At 39.1% G+C, this 22739-nt stretch overlaps 1 protein-coding gene across 3 annotated transcripts in view; it reads left to right on the top strand.

Moving 5' to 3' along the window:
• PRKCD (protein kinase C delta) overlaps positions 1-21646 on the top strand; it is a 131519-nt gene extending 109873 nt beyond the window's left edge. For all 3 annotated transcript variants that reach the window (XM_042452297.1, XM_042452296.1, XM_042452298.1), the window contains 8 exons: positions 2025-2143; positions 8312-8485; positions 9481-9572; positions 12208-12270; positions 14585-14723; positions 17582-17770; positions 18534-18662; positions 20928-21646. In XM_042452297.1, the coding sequence (XP_042308231.1) occupies positions 2025-2143; positions 8312-8485; positions 9481-9572; positions 12208-12270; positions 14585-14723; positions 17582-17770; positions 18534-18662; positions 20928-21086 (1064 nt within the window). In that variant the 3' untranslated portion in view covers positions 21087-21646. The remainder of the gene's footprint in view (positions 1-2024; positions 2144-8311; positions 8486-9480; positions 9573-12207; positions 12271-14584; positions 14724-17581; positions 17771-18533; positions 18663-20927) is intronic.
• Positions 21647-22739: the final 1093 nt, after the last annotated feature.

The following is a 22739-nucleotide window of genomic DNA, read 5'->3' as shown; positions in this document are numbered from 1 at the left end:
GTGTCCTCTCCTCTAAACCATCATATTTGGTCTGAGACCCAGAGGATCACCTTCTACATGAGCCTACATGGACTTCATGATCCTCATCAGCCATCTCCCACCCTTGTCATCTGTGGTTAGTCTTGTGATGAAGAGTATTCTTGTTGGTCATGGATCGTGTTCCTAGAGAGATTCATTGAAGTATGTGTGTTCGTCACATCTTCAGACTGTACAGCAGGGATTTCCAAACCTTGGTCCTTCAAGCATCCCAGAAGCCCCAGCCAACTTGATCAACAGTCAGGAATTCTGGGAGCTGAAATGCAAAACATCTAGAAGAAGAAAAAATTGGGAATCACTCCTGTAGAATAATAAAAGTTCTCACCTAAAGCATCTGAGGAAGTAGACTGAAGTCTACAAAAGCTCATGCTGCCAACGTCTTTCTTTCAGTTAGTCTCAAAGATGCTACAAGATCTCTCTATATTCAAAGTTCTCAGAACTGTGTACAAATAAATTCAGTTAAAGCCATGACAATCTAAGCAAAAGAGTAATAAAATCATACAGAGTAAAATTAGCAGCAATAGTGTAATCCCTATGAATAGTTGGCTTGGCCCATTGGGTGGGGAAACCCTAAGAGAGGGCTGTACCTATTAGTATAGAAAAAGAGAGAGAGAGAGATGGACCTAGAGAGGGCTACGGGTTGGTCTCTTTTCAGCTAGAATAAGGTAGTTATATTTTCAATTATTTATTTAGGAAGGAACAACAAATTCTTTGTTGTACAACTTCTATATTCCACTACAAATAATTACAGTCCCCTTCTCAGGACTTAACCACCATTGGGCAAAACCAATAATTCATATGGGTTATATTGTTATAATGAAACCCAAATAAAAGCTGCCAGCAGGAGATAAAAAAGCAAAAGTACAAAGTTCCCAAGATGCCTGAGGGAATAAAAAGGTCTTCACTTGGTCCCCCAAAAGACTATAGCACAGATGCCTCCTTCTCTATAGAAGGTATTCCACGTGTGGGATACCATTACTGAAAAGACTTTGGGGCTCTACAGACTGCCCCTAAGGGGTGGCAGGATGCCGCCCCTTTCCTGGCCAGATCAGGGCTGTGGCAACCTCATGTCGTGGCCCCAATCTGGCCTTTGGAGGGCACCAAAGCCATGGTAGCACAGCTGTATGGCACCCCTTCAGCACTGTGTCATTTGGACACAGCGCCAGAGGCACGCCATGATACCACGCGCCATCTGGAGCAGCACACGGCATCATGGTACCTGGGGCAGAGTCAGGGCATGTGTTGTCAGGATGCTGCACCCCGACTCCGCTCAGAGGCCAACCTTTAAGACCAGTCTGTATAGGGCCTTCGTCTTGGAGCCAACCTCCTTGGTCTCATAGGATCCAGGTACTATAATTATGGAGAAGATGTTCCTTCAGGTCATCTGAACCTAATAGTTTATGGTTTGAAAGGTTGAAACAAGCACTGATATTTTTTTTGGCACCAGGCGTATCAGCACATATTGTAAACTGCTTTTGATTTATGGCTTTTTTCCTTTGGCTGAATACTCCTGTTTTTGTTTTTGTTTTTTATTTGTTTTTTATTATAATTATTTATATCCCATCCTTTATCTGAAGATCTCAGAGCAGCTTACAGTAAAATCAATTTAATACAATAAATAATCACAAAGGTTTAAAAAGATTTAAACTAATTTAAATTGTTTCTCAATTAAAAACAGTCAATTTAAAGGGGACTTTACCCCACATTATGAGCAAAGTAAAGAGAAATGCAATAGTTTCTTGGAATTATAGTTAGCTAAAGTTTTGAGTCCAGATGACCACTGTCTATATAGTGAGAATTATAAATTCTTCCCACATAAGCATACAGCTTCCATATTTATAGTTCTTTGTGAGCAACTGGAGCAACTTCACCAAAAGGTTAGTGATACGATAGTACTTTGTAGTCATAAAATACAATAGCAGGTTATTGCAGGAGACACTGGATACTTCCTAGGCATAATTGAAAAACTTGCATTTTGGTTTTTACAGATAATAGTGAGTATGATAAGCTCTGGGAAGGAAGATCACTGTCACGACCATCCAGGAGGAATTTCAACATAGACAGTTTTATCTTCCACAAAGTTCTTGGGAAAGGAAGCTTTGGAAAGGTAGCTTATTTTTCCTTACATTTTTAAATGAATAGACAACTGCAAGTCATATAACATTTTGTGGTGAGCAGAAGGCAAATTACATATTTCTCCAATGCAACATGGTTGTGGTGTCAAGTGTGAAACTCATAGCAAACACATAGACTTGGTAGAAGGGATAAAGAAAATTATATTCTCCTTTCTGGGAGGTCTAGAAGGCATATAAAATAGTGCCCAATTTTCAAAAGTCCATGATTTAAGTTTAAATATCTACATATTCATAGACTTCACATGTAATCTTCTCCAGGGATAGGAATATAGAAATAACAGGTACATTTATATACCGGTTATCAGTACACTTAAGCACTCCCTAAGCAGTTTACAACATGTAAGTTAATTGCCCCCAACAAGCTTGGTACTCATATTAGTGACCTCGGAAGGATGCCAGGTTGAGCCAACCCTGGAGCCCCAGCTGGTATCAAACTCACAGCGACTGTGAGTGAGTGGTTGCAGTACAGGCATTTAACCACTGTGCCACCAGCGAAGCATATGACCTTGTGAATGTTGTTGGACTGCAACAATATGGACCAAAAAAGATGACTTTTCAGACACTGATGGATTATGGTGTGTGTGATTTTTTTAAAAATGGGTGAGCAGCTGTGACCCTCCAGATGTTTGTGGCCTAGCCCTAGCCATCCTAACCAAGGGAAAGGGATCATGCAAGATGCACCTGGAGGGTCAAATATTCTCCATTCCTGCCCTGTGCAGACATCCATGTTTAGGTATGGACATCAGATAGTGCTGCTGGTGTGAGGGGAAAAGCCAACTATCAGCACAGTCTGGGAACAAACCAACCCAGATGCAGCCAAACAATATTGTAGCAGTGGAAAAAGCAAAACCACAAAAGCAAAATACCAGTTGTTGGTATTGGCAATGCTCTGACACACTTTTCACACACAAAATAAGACTCACAAACATAGTGGTTCATCCCACACCGACTTCTCTCCATCAACTACTCCAACTATAACTCCACACAACCCCACACATGTCCTGTCTCTTGGCCCACTTATATAGGGTGGCTTATATAGGAGGATCACACACCATGATGCAAGCTTGCTGCAACTTTGCCTCATGCCATGTGCCCATGGCTCAGCTGTCTGTGTCTGTCACATACAATGCATGTCACTCCATGTTACTTGTCACTCAAAATACTTTTCTTTTGTTTAAAACACAATTACTCCATGCAGCATTGCTATCCTATATAAATCTGAATCATAGAATCATAGAATCGTAGAGTTGGAAGAGACCACAAGGGCCATCCAGTCCAATCCCCTGCCATGCAGGAAATCACAATCAAAGCATCCCCGACAGATGGCCATCCAGCCTCTGCTTGAAGACCTCCAAGGAAGGAGACTCCACTACACTCCGAGGAAGTGTGTTCCACTGTCGAACAGCCCTTACTGTCAGGAAGTTCCTCCTAATGTTGAGGTGGAATCTTTTTTCCTGCAGTTTGCATCCATTGCTCCGGGTCCTAGTCTCTGGAGCAGCAGAAAACAAGCTTGCTCCCTCCTCAGTATGACATCCCTTTAAATATTTGAACAGGGCTATCATATCTCCTCTTAACCTTCTTTTCTCCAGGCTAAACATCCCCAGCTCCCTGAGTCATTCCTCATAGGGCAAGGTTTCCAGACCTTTCACCATTTTAGTCGCCCTCCTTTGGACACACTCCAGTTTCTCAATGTCCTTTTTGAATTGTGGTGACCAGAACTGGACACAATATTCCAGGTGGGGCCTGACCAGAGCAGAATATAGTGGCACTATGACTTCCCTTGATCTAGACACTATACTTCTATTGATGCAGCCTAAAATCGCATTGGCCTTGTTAGCTGCCGCATCACACTGTTCACTCATGTTCAACTTGTGGTCTACTTGGACTCCTAGATCCCTTTCACACGTAGTTTCATTCAGCCAGGTGTCCTCCATCCTATATCTGTGCTTTTCATTTTTCCGCCCTAAGTGCAGTACCTTACATTTCTCTGTGTTGAATTTCATTTTGTTAGCTATGGCCCAGTTTTCTAGCCTGTTCAGGTCATTTTGAATCTTGATCCTGTCCTCTGGAGTATTAGCTACTCCCCCTAATTTGGTGTCATCTGCAAATTTGATAAGTATGTCCCCAATTTTGTCCTCCAAGTCATTGATAAAGATGTTGAATAGCACTGGGCCCAGGACAGAGCCCTGTGGGACCCCACTGGTCACTTCTCTCCAGGACGAAAAGGAGCTATTGTTGAGCACTCTTTGGCTTCGGCCGGTCAACCAATTACAAATCCATGTAACAGTTGCCTTGTCTAGCCCACATTTTACAAGCTTGTTTGCAAGAATATCATGGGGAACTTTGTCAAAGGCCTTGCTGAAATCAAGATATACTATATCCACAGCATATTTTGTATGAATCATGTATGAAGGGGCATTCTTTCTTCAGCTTCCTCTGTCTCACGATGTGTGGAGCTTCCATAACTCTCAACTGCCTATATGTCAGTCAATGCAGCTCATAGCCAAGTACTTGATGCATTCTGCTTTCTTAAATTAGTAGTGGGTTGTGTTGCAGCACAAAAGAAGTGTGCAAAACCTTTACAGAACTGCATTCATTGTGATAGGCAAATAACAGTTTTGCTTTGTTAAGTATTTTTTGTCTCCTATATGTTCAGCATGCCCTCCAACTTCCTCGAAATGTCCCTGAAGATGCTAGGCATGAACATGCCAGGCAGCTATAGGGGTCATCCAGACTGACTACTAGTGCTAGTTCAGTCAGCTCATCTTAATGTCACAGCATATTGTTTTGGGCTGCTGCTTCTCATTGCCAAATTCACACACACAAACAGACATATATTTTTATGAATTGTATGGTCGTCTTCTCCTCCTCCTTCTTCCTATTATTATTATTATTATTATTAACAAGATCACATCACCTCATGCACAAGAGATTGTCAAGGAAATTTACTGACAATCTCTTTCCCCTGCCCCTTTTTGTGCACACATGCACACACATATACATCTCCAAGTTAGAACAGGGAGGAGTGAAGGAAATGAGAAGAAGCCTCCAGAAGGTGCTGGTAGGCACAAAATACTTAGGAGAAGCCCAAACCATCCTGGAATTACTATTGCATCATCTCATCTTCAGAGACAGAAGTAACAATTGTAGCGGTATGAGCCATGATCATTTGCATTTGCAACTCATTTAGCCAGTTTGGATAAGTCTGTACTTGATCAAAACTTGTATCTCTATGTTCTGGGCTGAGTCTTTCTATTTCAGCTCTCTCCGTGACTCAGCATTGACTCAGACCTAGTCTAACTAGATACATGCAGCAATCATCTTGAGAATTCATGATGAGGTTCTCCAAGGATATTGGTTGGTTGGTTTTTGGGATTGGTATTTAGGAGCTGTCCAGCCCCCAAAGAATACCCATTTTTTTGTAACAAGAAGCTTCCTTTTATTTGACTAGCAAAGGCTAGTCAACTAACCTAACCTCTGATGCAGAATCTATGATGTCTCCCATGCCTGAAAATTGTTTTGGTAAATTAAATACTATTTTGTTCCTTCTACTGTATAAGCAACAAAACTACTTACAAACGAGCAGATTTTCTTTTGGCTGAAGTTTGGGTTAACATGCCACTGACTCTCAAGTACAGTGGTACCTCGGGATACGAAATACCCAGGTTACGAAATTTCCGGGATACGAAAAAATCCCATTGGAAATCATTGTTCCGGGTTACGAATGTTTTTTCGGGTTACGAAGAAAATTTTTGGTGCTTTTCGGCGCTTTTTCGCACGAAACGCGGCTTTTCCCCATTAGCGCCTATGGCAATTCGGCTTACGAAGGCTTTTCGGGTTACGAAAGCGGCCGCGGAACGAATTAATTTCATAACCCGAGGGAGCAGTGTAGTTTAAAGGTAATTCTGGGGAAAGCTTTGCGTCATTCCCAGAGAATATGAGCTTATGTTATCATGTGTGCAATCTAATTATTTTTATTAGTAACTGAGGTCAAACAGACAGGCCTACCACCTAAGCTGAAACACCATATGTTTCAGAGAAAAAGAAAGTAAGAGACTATAACACTACAGTGGTGCCTCGGGTTACGAAATTAATTCGTTCCGTGGCTAATTTCGTAACCCGAAAAACCTTCGTAAGCCGAATTGCCATAGGCGCTAATGGGGAAAAAAGCCGCAGCTCCATTTAAAACAGCGCCGGAGTTTTTTCGTAACCCGAAAAAACTTTCGTAACCCGAAACAATAAATCCCTATGGGATTTATTCGTATCCCGAAAAATTCGTAACCTGGGTATTTCGTATCCCGAGGTACCACTGTATTGTTCTCCCTCTCCATTCTGGAAAATAGCACTCTGTAGGCCAAGATGCAGCTGCCAGTCACCTCTCTGTGACCTTTGATCTCAAGTCCATATCTAACAGGGATGTTTTATGCAAGTTGCCCAAATAGGGGCTCCCCAGCACAGGAAACCAGCTATACAAGGTTGATCCAGATAGCTCAGCATGGAAGAAGCCCAGGGCTTTCAGCCATGATGGGATGTCTCCAAATTGGAATCAGCATAATCTCTAGAGTCTAGACTATAGAAAGGCAGTAGTGTGCTGGACTGGGAGACTGTTTGCATATAGCAGATAAAGGGAGTTTCCCTCTGGAAATAAAGCTCTTTTCAACTGAGAACATTCACACTAATTGTGCAGTCATCATTACATATTACATCCCATTCTTCTCCCCTGGGAAAGCTGCAGTAGCCCATCAACTCCTGAAATGCTGCCCTAAGGAACTATTTCTGGGTATAAATATGAGTGCCTCATGAGTGCCATGGCCCTTCAGCAGAGGAACAATGCTGGGTTTGGATTGCTGGATCTGGAATTCGCGAACCAAAGTGCAGCCCCTCCTGCTGTCCCTCCCTCCCAGTTCTCTTTCAGGAACAAAATAAAACCAAGCAGAACCTCTGTTTGATTTCAAATGGACACTATGTAGCTGGCCACCCCACATTCCTCAGGCAGCTACTGAACCACTTTCAATCTAGCTGTCCCAAAATCAGAGCTATATTTCAAGAGTATTGCCTCTTAGCCACCCTGCCTATTACTACCTTTGCTTCATTAGTTCTTGTATGCATGCTTATGTGAAAGAGTATGCTTTTGTGTGACCTCCCCTTTACTTTAATTTTGAAAATGCCTCTGGAGTTCTCAGGGTTTGGAATTGATCTACACAGGTCAAGATCCAGGTTCTACATTACTGGAAACTTCTTGCCATCTCCTATTTGAGCTAAACTAATTTTCCCATCGAATACAATTGTGCATGCCCTACTGGGAACTCCCTGTGATTTAGGTAACAACTGATGGGCAGAGACACTTTACAGTGAACACAAATTTGAGATTTCTTTTAAAAAAATTAGAAACCAGTGAAAGCACATTAGGATCATGAACTTCTTTCCTACAATGGGTGGTAGGTTAGCATGACATATCTAGAAATATGTTATCTCTGGTCTGAATGTTTCACTCTGATCTTATCTTAGATAGATTTGTGTGTTGCATAGAAATGCTACAGAACTGTACATGTCTTAATAGCTCATCATCTTTTGATGATTGTGGATGGTACTTCATGCACTTGATGATGTCAATGATGGTCTTTATTTACATTTTGCTTTTGTCCCCAAAACCAGGATTCAAGGCGGTTTAGAAATTAAAGCAAATACAATATCGCTAAAACATTCCAAATGTTAACATTAAGACTGAATTATTGATAACATGTAATAAAAATAATAAACAACATTTTAAAAACTATACAGTGTCCTATTAAAAGCCCTTTCGTTTGTTTTTGTGTTGTTGTTTTTTAAATCCTGCTGGATTTTTTTTTTTAATTTTTACTGCCAATAGAAGAAAAGCAAGAAAAGAGCCATTCTAAATTCCCTAGGAAGAGAGATGATGTCTGATTTAACCCATAAAAGTTTAAGCCATGTGTAGTCCTCAAGATGTCACAAGATCCTTTAATGTGAACTCAGATGTGGCTGTAGGCTGCAGAGGTATATACTGATTGAGTCAGACACATATTGTAGCTCTCAGATCACAAAGGGGCAAATTGAAGATTTTCATCAGCTGGAAAATTCTTAATTGAGTCTAATTATTCGTATTTTCTTCTGTTTTACAGGTACTACTTGCTGAACTGAAAGGGAAGAATGAATTTTTTGCAGTAAAAGCTTTGAAAAAGGACGTGGTGCTAATTGATGATGATGTGGAATGTACCATGGTGGAAAAGCGGGTCTTAGCACTTGCATGGGAAAATCCATTTCTTACCCATTTATACTGCACTTTTCAAACTAAGGTACAATGCAGTCCTTAATTTTGCTTTTGGTGTAACTAGACAAATCAAGAATATTGTTGATCTTTTTTTGAGGAGAAGTACAGCAGCAACAGAGAACCTGAGGCCCCCAAAACTACTACTCCCATTATTCCTCACTGTTGACCAAGCTGATTGAGCCCAAAATGGAATTCAAAAGCATCTGGAAGTCCACACCTTTCCCAGTGCTAACCAGCATTGGAAAGAGGAAACTATCATAAAAGAATCTCAGGAAAGAGGAAATGATCAAAAGAGAATCTCAAGTGAGGGAAGGCAACACTTAGCAGGTTATAAGCTCATATTTAAAAGTGTCTCACTTTACAGCAGTGCTTGCTTTATATGCAGGAAGGGTGGTCGATACAATATATGTTACATATAACATGTTTAGAGGTAGCCATGTTGGCCATGCAGCAAAATACAACAAAATTTAGAATACCCAAAGCAGTGATACTTTTATTGGGCCAACTTCAAAGCTTAAAATATATCATGCAAGCTTGTGAAGCTTCGCTGGCTTCTTCATCAGGCAAAAATGTTAAAAATCATTCAGGAGAAGTAAGGTGATGATTTTAGAGTTACAGGCCCACATTTCTCTCAGATGTCAATCTGTTGTGAGTTAAGATGGTACTGAGGAATTTCAGTGCAGGCAGAGGCCACTCCCTTTCTTGGTCATATGAGGACCAGAGACAAAGTGCAATAAAAGACAGGTAATAAAATTTTAACTCCATTAGGAACAGAAAAGTAACTTCCCTTGAGATCCAGCTGTCCCTGTCCTGTGTGAAGCCTAAAAAGGGGGGCATTAGTTCCTCACTGGGGTATTAGTTTTCTAAAGAAGTAAATAATGTCTGATAGCCCTTGTTAAATTTTCCAGTCAGAGGATGATAACAGTATGCAGCTGGAGTCACTCAAAGAAAAACATGTTAATGCTGTAGACAAGGTTACATCAGTTGGTTAATGTTGTGTTCTTTCCTGTTTGTAAATAGGACCATCTGTTCTTTGTTATGGAGTTTCTTAATGGTGGAGACCTAATGTTCCATATACAGGATAAAGGCCGTTTTGATCTCTTCAGAGCTACGTAAGTGTCAGCAATGTTCTGAGGTGGTGGCAATTCTCTTCCAGTCCTAAAAAAAACCCCAAGTGTTTAACAGAGAGGGTGCTATCTACTTCACTTACACAACATGGGAGAAGGTGTTGTCATCATACATGAACAACTGTACTTTCATATTTGGCTATTGTGATTTTGTTCACTTTTCCATAGGGAAACTCAAGGAAAACTCAAACTTGCAGGTCATGTCTTAGAGTTAAAAACAATTTTTAAAAACCCAGTGCATTCATTTCCTTGGAAATAAGGAGATATTGCTAGTTAGCACAACCCTTGATGCTCAAAGGACCAACTCTCTTTGTATATGCTTGCCCAAAGATTGGTATTTGCTGAAGGGTCCCTCTTCTGTGTTTTGGAGGCAATACAAAGTGGGAGACCATGAGAAAGGGCCTTTTCTATTGTGGTACCCTGATCATGGTGTCATTCCAGTGCCAAGATAAAGCATGACTTTTTACTAAAATCTTTCGGGTTGAATTGATTTTATCCAAACCAGCTCTCATGTTTATGGTGTTGTCTTCAATTGTTCAACTGGTTTCAATCCTTCTGCTTTCACTTGTCAAATTGTTTAATATACTTAAGAGTTGTCTTAATATTTTAAAATGTTTTACATCATTTTAAATAAGTTAAATTAATTTTACCACATGCTGCAGTAAGATTCCATGATAAAGCATGGGACAGAGAATGAGCAAACAAACTATAGCTATGTTCATATAACACACAAAAAGACCCATTCCGTCAAGAATTGCTTAAACTCCCCCATATAGTTCAGTGAACAAGTCTTTTGTGTTAACTTTATTCCAGAAAAAAACCAAGGTGTTAAAAGGCAGACATCTTAAGTCAGAAGCGCCATGATCCACAAACATTGCCATAGACTTAACAATATCCCACCCATGCATTGGCAGCTTTCTCTTAATTTGTTTTACAACCAAAACATACCACACCTCTTTCTTCACAGAAGCCAGTTCCTTCCAGTCTCCTCACCATTATCTGCTTTTCACCAGTAACTATGGGAAAGTTCCTCCCACACATATCTGCAAATTCCAGCTCCAAAGACTAGGCATCCCTTCGAAATGGCACCCTTGTAAATGTTATTAGTACTACACTTCCCATCATTCCCATTCCACTCTAACCACGAAGTGTTCTTTTAAACTGTTAGAATATAAAACCCAACCAAACATATTTACACATGACAGAAAATATCAGATTCTGACACATGCTTGATTTCAAGGCTGTAGTGCTGACCTTGATGCTAGCGACCTATTCTCCCACCCCTTGCCCAAGAGAGCATAGCCACCTGTGCTGCCACCTGTGATACAGCCAGCCATCAGTTGCTGGGACTTATGAAGGCTACATTGGTTGGCCTCAGTAAAAAAAAAAAAGGGGGGGGGATGATTAAAGCAATTTCATCTTTCCTCGGTGCCTCTTTTTGAGAAAGGACACTACTGTCATTCCCCAGAGTAGGTAAGACGGATGTACCTTGCGAAGTGGAGAGAAGCAAGAGAAGCAGCACCAATAGGAGTCCATGCCAGCCACTCTAATACACCATACACCAAGTATTATTATTTTTTCATGACATCTATATTTTTCTTCTAGGTAAGGAATTGTTTAGCATTCAGGACACACAATTTTTTAAAAAAAAATTAAACAAAATAATTTTTAAAGGCCCCGAACACTAAGTAATTTCTTCACTAGAAAAAAAATATAGATATCCAGAACGCATCCATTCATTTGTTTTTTGGTTTTTTTTTTGCAAAGGAGCAACAATGCAAAAACAGTTGCTTATCTGAAGGGGGAGCCATCCAAAATACACTGCTCCCTCGGGTTACGAAATTAATTCGTTCCGCGGCCGCTTTCGTAACCCAAAAAGCCTTCGTAAGCCGAAATGCCATAGGCGCTAATGGGGAAAAGCCGCGATTTCGTGCGAAAAAGCCGAAAAAAGCACCAAAAATTTTTTCGTAACCCGAAAAAACATTTGTAACCCGGAACAATTATTTCCTATGGGATTTTTTCGTATCCCGGAAATTTCGTAACCTGGGTATTTCGTATCCCGAGGTACCACTGTAGGAGGGATAAATTTTTACACTGCCCATCAGCTGCACAGAGTTTTAATATGATCCCTGAAATATTTTCTTCACCCAGGACAGTATAACACCTAGAGTTCATAAATGATTTAAGAAAATGTTCTCTCTTTGTTAAAACAAAATCAGATTTGAATAGCAGAGGAAGGTAACGTCCAGTGTTCTCAGCTGGACCATGCAAAAAACTAGGAAAGGGTGGCTTTGAGATGAGTTTAAATCCCCACAGTAGGCAAGTGCATAGAATTAAAGGGAAGAATTTCCCAGAACTGGAGGAGTGTGGAGGTTTATAATCATTGCCTGCATTTTATGGGGGAAATGGGGATTTTGGAGAGAAGCTGACTAGTGGTAAGCCTGTTCTAACTCAGCCTACACCTTATTACACACTTCCAACATATAATACTTCTAAAAGTTTAAGTGAAAGGAGAAAGATTTCTGAAAGGGACTCTGTGAAAAACAGTTACCACAACAGCATTAGGCTTAGTACTTTTAAGGTTTTCTTTTTATTTTAAAGTGCTTTTACTTTATTTCAGGTTTTATGGAGCTGAAATACTGTGTGGCTTACAGTTTCTTCATAGCAAAGGCATTATTTATAGGTGAGTGTTGATTAACCTTGGTAAGAGTCTTGTAAAACATTGCATCACTTGTGTTGTGATGATGAATTGCTGGTTTCTGTGATTAACCTACAAGCAGAGTGTTTTACAAGGAGCTGTTCCCTATTAAATTTTGGTTTTGTTCCAAAGGTGTTGAAAAGAGGCAATTCAGCAAGTACTTGAGACCAGTCCCTAATTGTTTTCTTTTCTCCTTGGCAACAAGAAGAAAGAAATGTTATTTACATTACACAAAAGGATCTTTGTCTCACATTCCTAATTACCAGGCATTTAGCCTCAAAACTGAGACACTTCTGTCCTCATCCTAGCAGCAAAGCAGACTGATAGTATTTGGGCCAGCATTTCACTGGGCTGACCTCTTGGTAAGAGTACTGACCAAAGTGCTTTACTCTGAATAACAAATGATGGAAAGGTTAAAAGTTAAAAGGAATACATCTTGCACTGTAATGAAATGCCATTCCATGCTGTTGGCCAGATTTGATCATGTTCTGGAGGCACTCAGTTGGCTGGTAGATTTAAAGGTGTACAGTGGTACCTCGGGTTACGAAATTAATTCGTTCCGCGGCTAATTTCGTAACCCGAAAAACCTTCGTAACCTGAATTGCCATAGGCGCTAATGGAAAAAAATAGCTCTCTGCTGCCCTCCGGTGGCGGAAAATAGCGCCGAGGTTTTTTCGTAACCCGAAAAAACCTTCGTAAGCCGAAACAATAAATCCCTATGGGATTTTTTCGTATCCCGAAAAATTCGTAAGCTGGGTAATTCGTATCCCGGGGTACCACTGTATTGGCTTTCAGGTTTCCTTTCCCACTGAATAAGCATTTGGCTTTTACTTCAGAAATACAATTATACAGCAATGAGAATGGGTACCTCATTAAGGCAACCAGCCTTTTCAGTGTTCTTTGTGCTTGACTATGGCAAGCATGTGCTTTGTTGCAATGTCTCCAGTCCTTTTTGAAGGAACAGGACTAGAAGGTGGTATTACAGTAGTATTGATGGACCCAAAAATAAAGATTCCATGTGTTGTTCAACTTCAAAAGCACTAATTTCTATTTCTCCAGGGAAGTGGTTTTAATTTATCATATCTTGGTTGTAATGTCTGTCTTAATTTTCTGCAAAGGTATAATGCAAGGTGAGAGAGAGAAAAAATGCAGCCATATTTTTGGATTCCCTTTTTAATATCATTTTTTAATATAATACACTCCTATATAATTCCAACTTTTACTGAAATCTCTTTAGTTCTCTCATTTTTACTGTTAGGAATATATAACTGTTAAAGACTTGTCACTATCAAAATATGGTACAAAATTCAGAACAAAAATTAATTTTAAATGTTACAGAAATCAGTCTTATTCATAACATATTGGTATACAATTATCGTATTCTTTTGCTCACATAATCAGCCAAACCTAAGTGTATTGAAAGAAACTAGCTATGGAGCATATGCAATTTCCAAATATTACAATAAGTCCCCCAAAATAATAAATTTTGTGGATCACTGAATTGTATTGGTCATTACTCTTCTGATTTTCTCCAGTAAACATGGCTGTATGAATTCTCCTCCCTCATTGCCATACTCTAGGAAATACAGTAAGCCCAGTGAAAGACTCTTAAAACCTAAATGTTTTGTGAGCCACAAGGGCAGGACAGACCATTTCTTGCTGTGATCTGGAGTTCAGTTGTACCATCATAACAACTATTATAGTACCCAAAGGCACAGTCATTACATTTTCACTCTTATCAGTCTTGATCATAAATACTTTTTCAAGCACAATGTGTAATTCAGAGTACTCACCAGGTATTCAGTGCAAGTTACTTGGTATCTAATGCTTTTGTTGTAATCCGCTTTGATTTCATGAGAAAAAAGTGGAATAGAAATAAATTTTCGTATTATTATTATTATTATTCCAAAGTCTGTATGAGTATAGGACTTATTTCAGTTTTAGTTAATCCAACAAGGCCCAAGTATAAATGATGTCTTAATCTTTTGTATGCTTAATTGTTTAATGTACTACTAGTTGATAATTCCTGAATGGGCTCATCTACATGATGGTCCAATTTTGCTTAATCATTTCTGGAAGCAGGGCCTCAGGCTTCCTAACATTGAAGGGTGTTTGAATCCCTCCTGCCCCCTCTTGTCTATGGACTTGACTTTACTTTTGCAATAATACTAGAAGTGTCCTGCAAGACTGAAAAGGAGATTTCGGTGGATACAGTGGCTACTATTGCAGCATGCAACTTGTAGGTACTCATTTCTGTTTTGAGTAATTTTCTGATTTATTTCTTTATTCTTTTACACAGAGACCTCAAACTAGACAATGTGATGCTTGACAAAGAAGGTCACATCAAAATAGCTGATTTTGGGATGTGCAAAGAGAATGTATTTGGAGAGAGCAAGGCAACAACTTTCTGTGGTACCCCAGATTACATAGCACCCGAAGTAAGAAATTTATTTAGGATAGACATACAGATAAATAAATTGAAAATCTTGATCTATCTTTTTGAAGCAGCCTTCCCCAAACTACAGCTCCCTGTCCTTTCTAAGTAGAAAATAATCATCCAAATTGTGGGATAATCTGTTCCTATAATCCTCATGAACCCACAGTGTGGACTAGAGGTTTAAAAAAGTAAAACACATTTTGGGTTTAGGTCAAGAGGTTCCAAGTACAGGTATGCCTGTTACTAAGCAAAATTAGATGTTACTTTCTACCAGGAAAGTGTGAGCAAAATTAAGTTACAGCCTATGGCTGAGTTTTTCTTAGAATTCAACTGAAGATATATTTCATTTCTTTTTTTAATTATAATTTTATTGTGAATTTCATACATACAAACATCAACTAAACAAACATATAACAAAAAATACACAATTAAAACGTACCAATCATTCACAGATTACCATGTCATTCTTCTAAGTGTATCCAGTCTTTTATCCACATTAGGGAAATTTTCAAATTGGGCAAAGATAACCCACACAACCCTCTCTCCTACATCTTGTAATATTTTGAATCTTATCCTTAGTTTCTTCCTCGACCATATAAAGCATGTTATGTCTAAAAGTTTTTCCATTAAATAACACAGGAATTTTTTGAAATAGAATAATCATCTTTGAAAGGACACTCATCTTTATTGTTGCTATTCTTCCTAATAGTGATAGTTTTAAGTTTTTCAAGTTTTCTAAATTTCTTTTAATAGAGGCCTATACCTTTTTATAGTTGTTTTTGTATGTTAAAATTTATTTTCATAATTTCTATTCCTCAATATTTTACTTTCTTACTTATACTGAATCCCGCTTCCCTTGATAATTCTACATTTTCTTTTTCTGTCATATTTTTGTTAGCTTTTTCTTTATTAATTTGCAGTCCTGAAATTTTCTCAAGTTCTGTTATTATATCGTTTAATATCCTTATACTTTCCATAGGTTCCGGTTTAGAAAAACCACCAAATTGTCAGTGAAGGCCCTCAATTTATATTCCACCTCTTTTTCTTTAACTCCTTGAATTTTGTTTTCTATTCTTATTCTTTTATTTAGATTTTAAATACGATTAGGAATAGCAGTGCAGATAGAGGACATCTTTGTCTACCCTCTCTGAATTTTTATAAATTTCGTTTTCTCCCCATTTATTATTATTTGTGCTTTCTTTTCAAAATATATTGCTCTAATCCAATTCAAAAACCTTCCTCCCAAATATTTTATTGAGGGGTAATGGCTTCAAAAGCTTTCTTTAAAGTGGCACACATAGATTAAAATCTGGAAGGTTCATGGGTTCATTCATAAAATGTGATGTGAGTAATTTAGAGTCTACACCCATGAATTATGGGAAACCAAGTGCTCAGTCTTCTTTATAATAATCATAAAAAGGTCAATTCACACTGGAGAAGTAGATGTTTTTAACATGAATGTACATCCACTTCTAAGATGCAATTTGTGTCCTTTTTTTCTTTTTCACCATATGTGCATCATTTAAAAAGCATTACAGAACTGAGGTAATTACATCTATCTGCAGCATCCTTGAAAAAATATGTAGCTGTCATGTAATACATGCATTTCAGTGACCTTCTAATGCAGTGTGCTAGCTAGCCATCGGTTCAGATAACAAGGTCTTCCCCAACAGCAATCAGAAATTGGTATCTGAGTAAATAATTATTAGATGAAAATATCTGCATATGAAATTAATCTGTTTGTATAGAACATATAATGCCTATACATTTTCACAATAATAGTTAGTTTTCTGGTATCTTAACATCATAATTTAATTACCATAATAATTTATCATAAATAAAGAATGTTTAACGGCAGCTGTTTTCAAAGCACATATGTTCAGACACAGTAATAACTTTATTCTTACTGAAATGAGCTGCAGAAGGCATTGGTTCTTCTCCTCTCTCTTCCAGTGTAGCTGCAAGGTTAGAAGATTTTGCTATAGTGCAATTTAGCAGAATAATTGAAGTTTAATATAAAATACAACCCCAATCTAATCAGCTAAACATAACTGATTTGTTGAACTAGTCAGTTGTCATAAAACCAATTTAAGAGTATCATAGAATCGTAGAATCATAGAATCGTAGAGTTGGAAGGAACCACAAAGGCCATCCAGTCCAACCCCCTGCCATGCAGGAAATCCCAATATAGAATCATAGAATCATAGAGTAGTTTGAGTTCAGACATATAAGCTTATCGCACAGCACTTGGAGGAACAGGATGGAACAGGAGGAAAATCTGTGTTACTGTACAGGGGAATGCTGCCGATGCCATAGGGAGTCCCCAAGCTGTTCCCCTGCCATTCTATGGCAGCCGATTTTGAAGTACGATTTTGAACCATTCTTCAAAATCACCTGCCGGCAATGGCTTGTGGACTACCAGTGGCATTGGTGGCATTCTCCCGTGTGGTAACCTATTCCGTTCCCATCCCTCCAAGCACCATGCGATAAGCTTAATAGTTCTCTACTGCAGTTCATTGTAATTAAAGCAAAGAGTTCCTGCTTTCAAATGTCTTTACTAAAGGATAGGAGAAAAGAGTGCCTAAGGCCAGGGCCTGGTACAGCTTGCTCCCATAATGATAAGCTACAATTCATTGCTACCTCTGAATGCAACCAGTGAAATCAAAGGAATAAAAGCGTGATCATATAACCCCTGAAAGTAGGAATTCAGAGCAAATAAAAACATTGTACCTGTATTATCTAAGATGCCTGAACTGGTAAAAACTCAAAACGCTGGTTTTCACATTTCTTGAGGATTACTCATTGGCAAAAAACTTCCTATTTCTCTTTACATGTCTTCTTTTCTCTTGTTGGCAACAGATCCTGCAAGGATTGAAATACACATTTTCTGTGGACTGGTGGTCATTTGGAGTCTTGTTGTATGAGATGCTTATTGGACAGTCACCTTTCCATGGTGATGATGAAGATGAGCTGTTTGAGTCAATCCGAGTAGACACGCCACATTATCCACGCTGGATTACCAAGGAATCTAAGGATATACTTGAGAGGGTACACACCAGAAAAGTCTACAGACATTATTTCACTCTACCAATCTGTTATGTTGAAGCTGTTGTTAATGTGCTTGTTAGAAGGAGAGTATGTCTCTCTCCCATGGGCAAATGTTTTTGTAAAATAGGGCCTAATGAAATAAGAGACTAGCCTTGACCTATCTCCATGTATTATACAGTCACCTATGGGTTTGTACTAAAGCAGTTTGGGAATTGAGCCATGTTATACACAGATGAGGCAGTAGAACATCTCTGCCATTGTTTTCTCCCCAGCCAAATCACCACTCTGAATGACCAACTTGAGATCCAACACCTAACTTTTCCCAAATAGTAGCAGTAGGGATCCCTCCAAAAGAAGAGGAGAGTGGTGGGAAATGGTTACTTTTCATCTTCTATTCTGGGATTTTGTGGCCACATCCCTGTTGGTTCACTGTCATGGTGGTTGTACATTTTCCAAGATTGTACAGTGGGTAAGAGGAGGCACATACAATTTGTCTGCTCCAAGCAGCCTGTTTCTCCAGTGCCTTATCTCTTTTACACCCACAGCATCTGTAGCTATTTTACTCCTGCCAGCACAAAGCATGAAGAGCAGTACTATGGAGCCTAAATGAGTAGCAAAGGTGATGACTAAAACTGGTGCCTTATGATTTTTAGGTTCCATCACATAAATCAATTGCAGCATCTTACCAACACAGACAGCTCCTAGTCATGCTGATTCTTTCAGGCAAAGTTATTTAATTAGACTATTTTGTTATCTTTTGTAGTTGTTTGAAAGGGATCCATCAAAGCGACTGGGAATAACTGGAAGCATCAGAGACCACCCTTTCTTCAAAGCAATAAACTGGACATTGCTAGAGAAGAGGGAGATGGACCCACCGTTCAAACCTAAAGTGGTATGTTGCCTTTGAAACTGCCGGATGCTCAGTGGTGTCACACTCAGCTGCTTTTCTCCACAGTATTTGTATTCCACTCTTTCATGAAGGAGCTAAGGGCAGCATATTACCATAGGAATGGTGATGTACATTCACCATAGGAGTTGTCTTTTTCAGATATGTTCACCTTCATTATAAGTCTCCATGTTTCCACAGCAGACATTTTAAAAAAGAAAGAGAGAGAGATGCCACATCTAGTTGTACAGTTGGCCCACCTCTTCCACAGTCTTGCCTTCCGTGAACTCAAGCTCACACAGAAGGCAAGCCCCAATAGAAACAATGGAGCGTGTCCATTATCCTCAATGGGATTTGAACATACACTCATTTCCCCTTATGTGGGGAGGGGGGAGTCCGGAACGGATGCCCCGTGTAAGGGGTAGGCCAACTGTACATTCACATTTCAAAATTGTGTATTTTTAAATATGAATGTACAGTTGGCCCGCCCCTTATGCGGGGCATCTGTTCTGGACTCCCCCACCCCCCCACACACACATAAGGGGAATTAAGTGTAAGCTCAAATCCCATTGAGGATAATGGTGATTTCTCTTAAAATTCTCATTTTAAAATATATTGCAAGACTTTTTTTTTTAAACAAAAGGGCTGCAGCACTAAGTTCTGAACTACATTCTGAACTTATTTGAGGGGCTGTGGGTGAGATCAGCACCATCACAGTTTGCAAACACAAAATGTCTCAAGCAGAGACATTTCACTCTGTTTTAAAATAATTCCTACCACCATGTGAAATGGTTAAGATTTGTGGCCACCCAATAAACCTAATTACTGAGCAATGATTTGGAAAAAAAGATTACTTTGATATACATTTTTAATGGATTTGATTCTTTCATGCTTATACAATACTATTATACTCTTCCTTTAGAGCAGTTTCCACATTGTTCAATATGATGCAGCCTAAAGATGCTATTTCTTGCAAATTTTTTAATTATTTGGTACTTTATATTTACTGCCTTTGTTCCGTATCCTTGGGAGGTCTGAAACTTAGCAGGAAATTCACTAAGATCTTTTGCAAACAAGCACATGTTCTGCCTGTGAGCAATGATTGCCTGAGTTTGGATTTGTAGCAACTATAGCTAGAGTATGGAATCCAGAGAGAAAAATGTGGTAATGTCTTTTTTCCCGAGGGATTACATTGTGAGGCTGGTACAAAAAAGCCAAGAGTGTTATGGAATCTTAAAGATTAATATATTTATTATGGCATAATATTTCATGAACTAGAGACTGCTGCATCCAAGTATTACTAAGAGGACACCAGGTTCAAAGATCCAGATGCCTTGGATTACAATTTCCTACCCAGCGTACTTACATCATGTTTGCTACAGATTATGGTAGTCCAACTCATCTGGACTTTACTGGCTGGGGAAGGCTTGAACAGAAGCCCTTTTATATTATACAATTAGAGCACTGTAATTCCACTTTCAGCTGCCATGGCAACCTCCTGGGGAATCTTGGAGTTTGTGGTTTGGCTGAGGCGTCTAAGTACCTCTCTACAAACTACAGATCCCATAGGATGTTGCTATGGCAATTAAAGTGGAACGATTCCATTGTAATTCTGTAATGTGAAAAGGCCCCTGTGGAATTCCAGTATTTGTATTTTCATGGGGTATTTAGAATGATCAGCCAGAGAAACCACTATTGACACCAAGATTACATAGGATGTTGCCATTCTAGTTAAAGTGGAATCATAGTGCTATAATTGTGCAGTGTGAATGGGCCCCTAGATTCTCATGTCATTAATTTAAATGATTTCTTGCACTTGTGGACAATTCTTATCTAGATTGGGGTGGGAAACTGTAAAAGGCTAGGGTGCTGAATTAGCTGCCCAGGAAACCTTGGAGGAAACCTCTGCTGCAACTGCTCCCATCAAAAAAAGTCTCCAAATGCCTTAAGGTAGCTTGGGGTCATTTTCATATGTTTTGGGCCACTTTAGGCCCAGGAGAAGCCTTTTTTAACAACAGAAAGTGAACAGAAGTCACTTTCCTTTCAGTTGTTTGTTGTTGTTGTTGCCTCTATTTTTAAAGGCCTTTCCTGAGCCTAAATTGGCCTAGTAGAGTGCATTGGGAGTGGAAATGTGCGCCTGCTACAGGATAATTTTGTGACAACGCATTTTTAAAAAAAAATCAAAAATTGTTTTCGGCTTGGGGGGGCACATCCATGGTCTAGATTGATTAAGCTGCTTTAACTAAATGTTGTTGTATTTGTGATCCATAGAAATCAGCAAATGACTACAGCAACTTTGACAGAGAGTTTTTGAGTGAGAAGCCTCGACTGTCCTACAGTGACAAAAACTTAATAGACTCAATGGATCAATCTGCATTTGCTGGGTTCTCCTTTATCAACCCTAAGTTTGAAAGAATCCTGGAGAAATAGTCCTTCAGAACAACAGAACTCTGAGGTACAGTTGTATATGGAAACTTTCAAGCACTCCATGTGAAATGTGATCAAAGGATACTGCCATCTCTTTGACTTCATTTTGGGGAAAAACACTCAGCAAATAATGTTATACTGCTGATTCTTTAGAAACTGGCAGTAGCTTCATCTTGCATGATTAAGTATCCTTGTGAATCATGTGTACATGATTTTCTCTTCAGCAGGGAAAATGTAAATTGTGTTCGGGGAATGTAGTTAAATGTCAGAGAGAAATATATATGTATATGCTGTATATTTTGCTCAAGCGGTGAAAGATAGGTTATGAAGGTATCTTTAAAATAAAGTGAAATAGCTAGTCACTTCTTTTATGTCATATGAAATAACTTGAATTTTTATTCAGTTTGATTTGGGGCTTCAAGTATTGCTATTTTTATTTCCTAAGTGCCATCAATTGATGCAGTGCTGTGCAGGGCCTTATTCTAACAAGTTTACAATCTTTTCAATAGTTTTTTTTGTTGTTGTCCATGGAAGAATATACATTAAAGATCATGAAAAACATTGCAATTTGTTCAAAGTGTTCCCTTTCCTTGTTAAACTGCCACAGTCACACATGCCAAATGTGATCCATAACCCAAAAGACACACAGTGAGATTCAGATCAAAAATCTACTGAGGCTGAAATCCAGTAAGCATGCTGACAGACCTTAAATCTCTTCTTGTTGGGAAGTGGGGGAAGCTGTTTCTTTTTCACAATTTAGTCCCAAACAAAGCAATAGCAGGTGGAGGACTCCCAGGTGCACTTCTGCCATTTGCTCTGGCTGCCCTCACATACCTGGGAAAGGTAGAGTAGCCCCCATCCCCCAAATTAAGGTGCCCAAGGGCAATTACACTGCACCCTGCAGGCAGACAGTTGCCAAGGCCAAGCAGGTACAACTGGAAGTCCCTCCACCTGCTATGGGGCAGCCAGGGACAGGGGCACTGAACAAAGAGGTAATGGATTGTGGAATGTCTATAATTATGTCACCTGCAGGATTCCAGCCATATGCAGATAAATGTCCCATAACTTGGTGGGGCTACTTCTCAGTAAGCAGCTATTGCATCAAGCTGGCATGCACCTAAGGAAATTCCAGCTATGTTATTTTATTAAGATTCTTCACATGGAGCCATAGGATAGTTGTTCATTTTAAATCTAATCTTGATTTCAGTAGAGGCCAATATATATTCCATCACCTCTTCAACACACATGAAGAGATGGGGATTGTTTTCTGTAGGAATAGTTAAATAAACAATGCATGATACCTAATGATTGTTACACTGCTTTGATCTTAAGAACATTTTTAATCCTGGATAGGGGAGCCTAGAATATGTACAGAAAGTTGTAACTCTTTCTTAGTGAGGGATTCTAGAGAAGGAATTCAGTAAAACTGATGTGCGTATATTATGCTTGATTGGAAATATGTATTAATAACATACGTAAGTTTTAATTTATATTTTAAAAAATATGCACAGTCTGTTCCTGACTGAGCTTTAAGACAGGGTTGGCTAGTTTAAACCAGACTTAAACCAAATGAGATGATCTGCCTCATCAATGTATGAATTGCCTCCCCAATAAAGCAACAGCACAGCATCCTTCCAAGGGCTTGATGGCTGTGGG

This window comes from Sceloporus undulatus, chromosome 2, assembly GCF_019175285.1.
Source record: "Sceloporus undulatus isolate JIND9_A2432 ecotype Alabama chromosome 2, SceUnd_v1.1, whole genome shotgun sequence".
Lineage (NCBI taxonomy): Eukaryota > Metazoa > Chordata > Lepidosauria > Squamata > Phrynosomatidae > Sceloporus > Sceloporus undulatus.
This window is presented reverse-complemented; position numbering and strand designations above follow the sequence as displayed.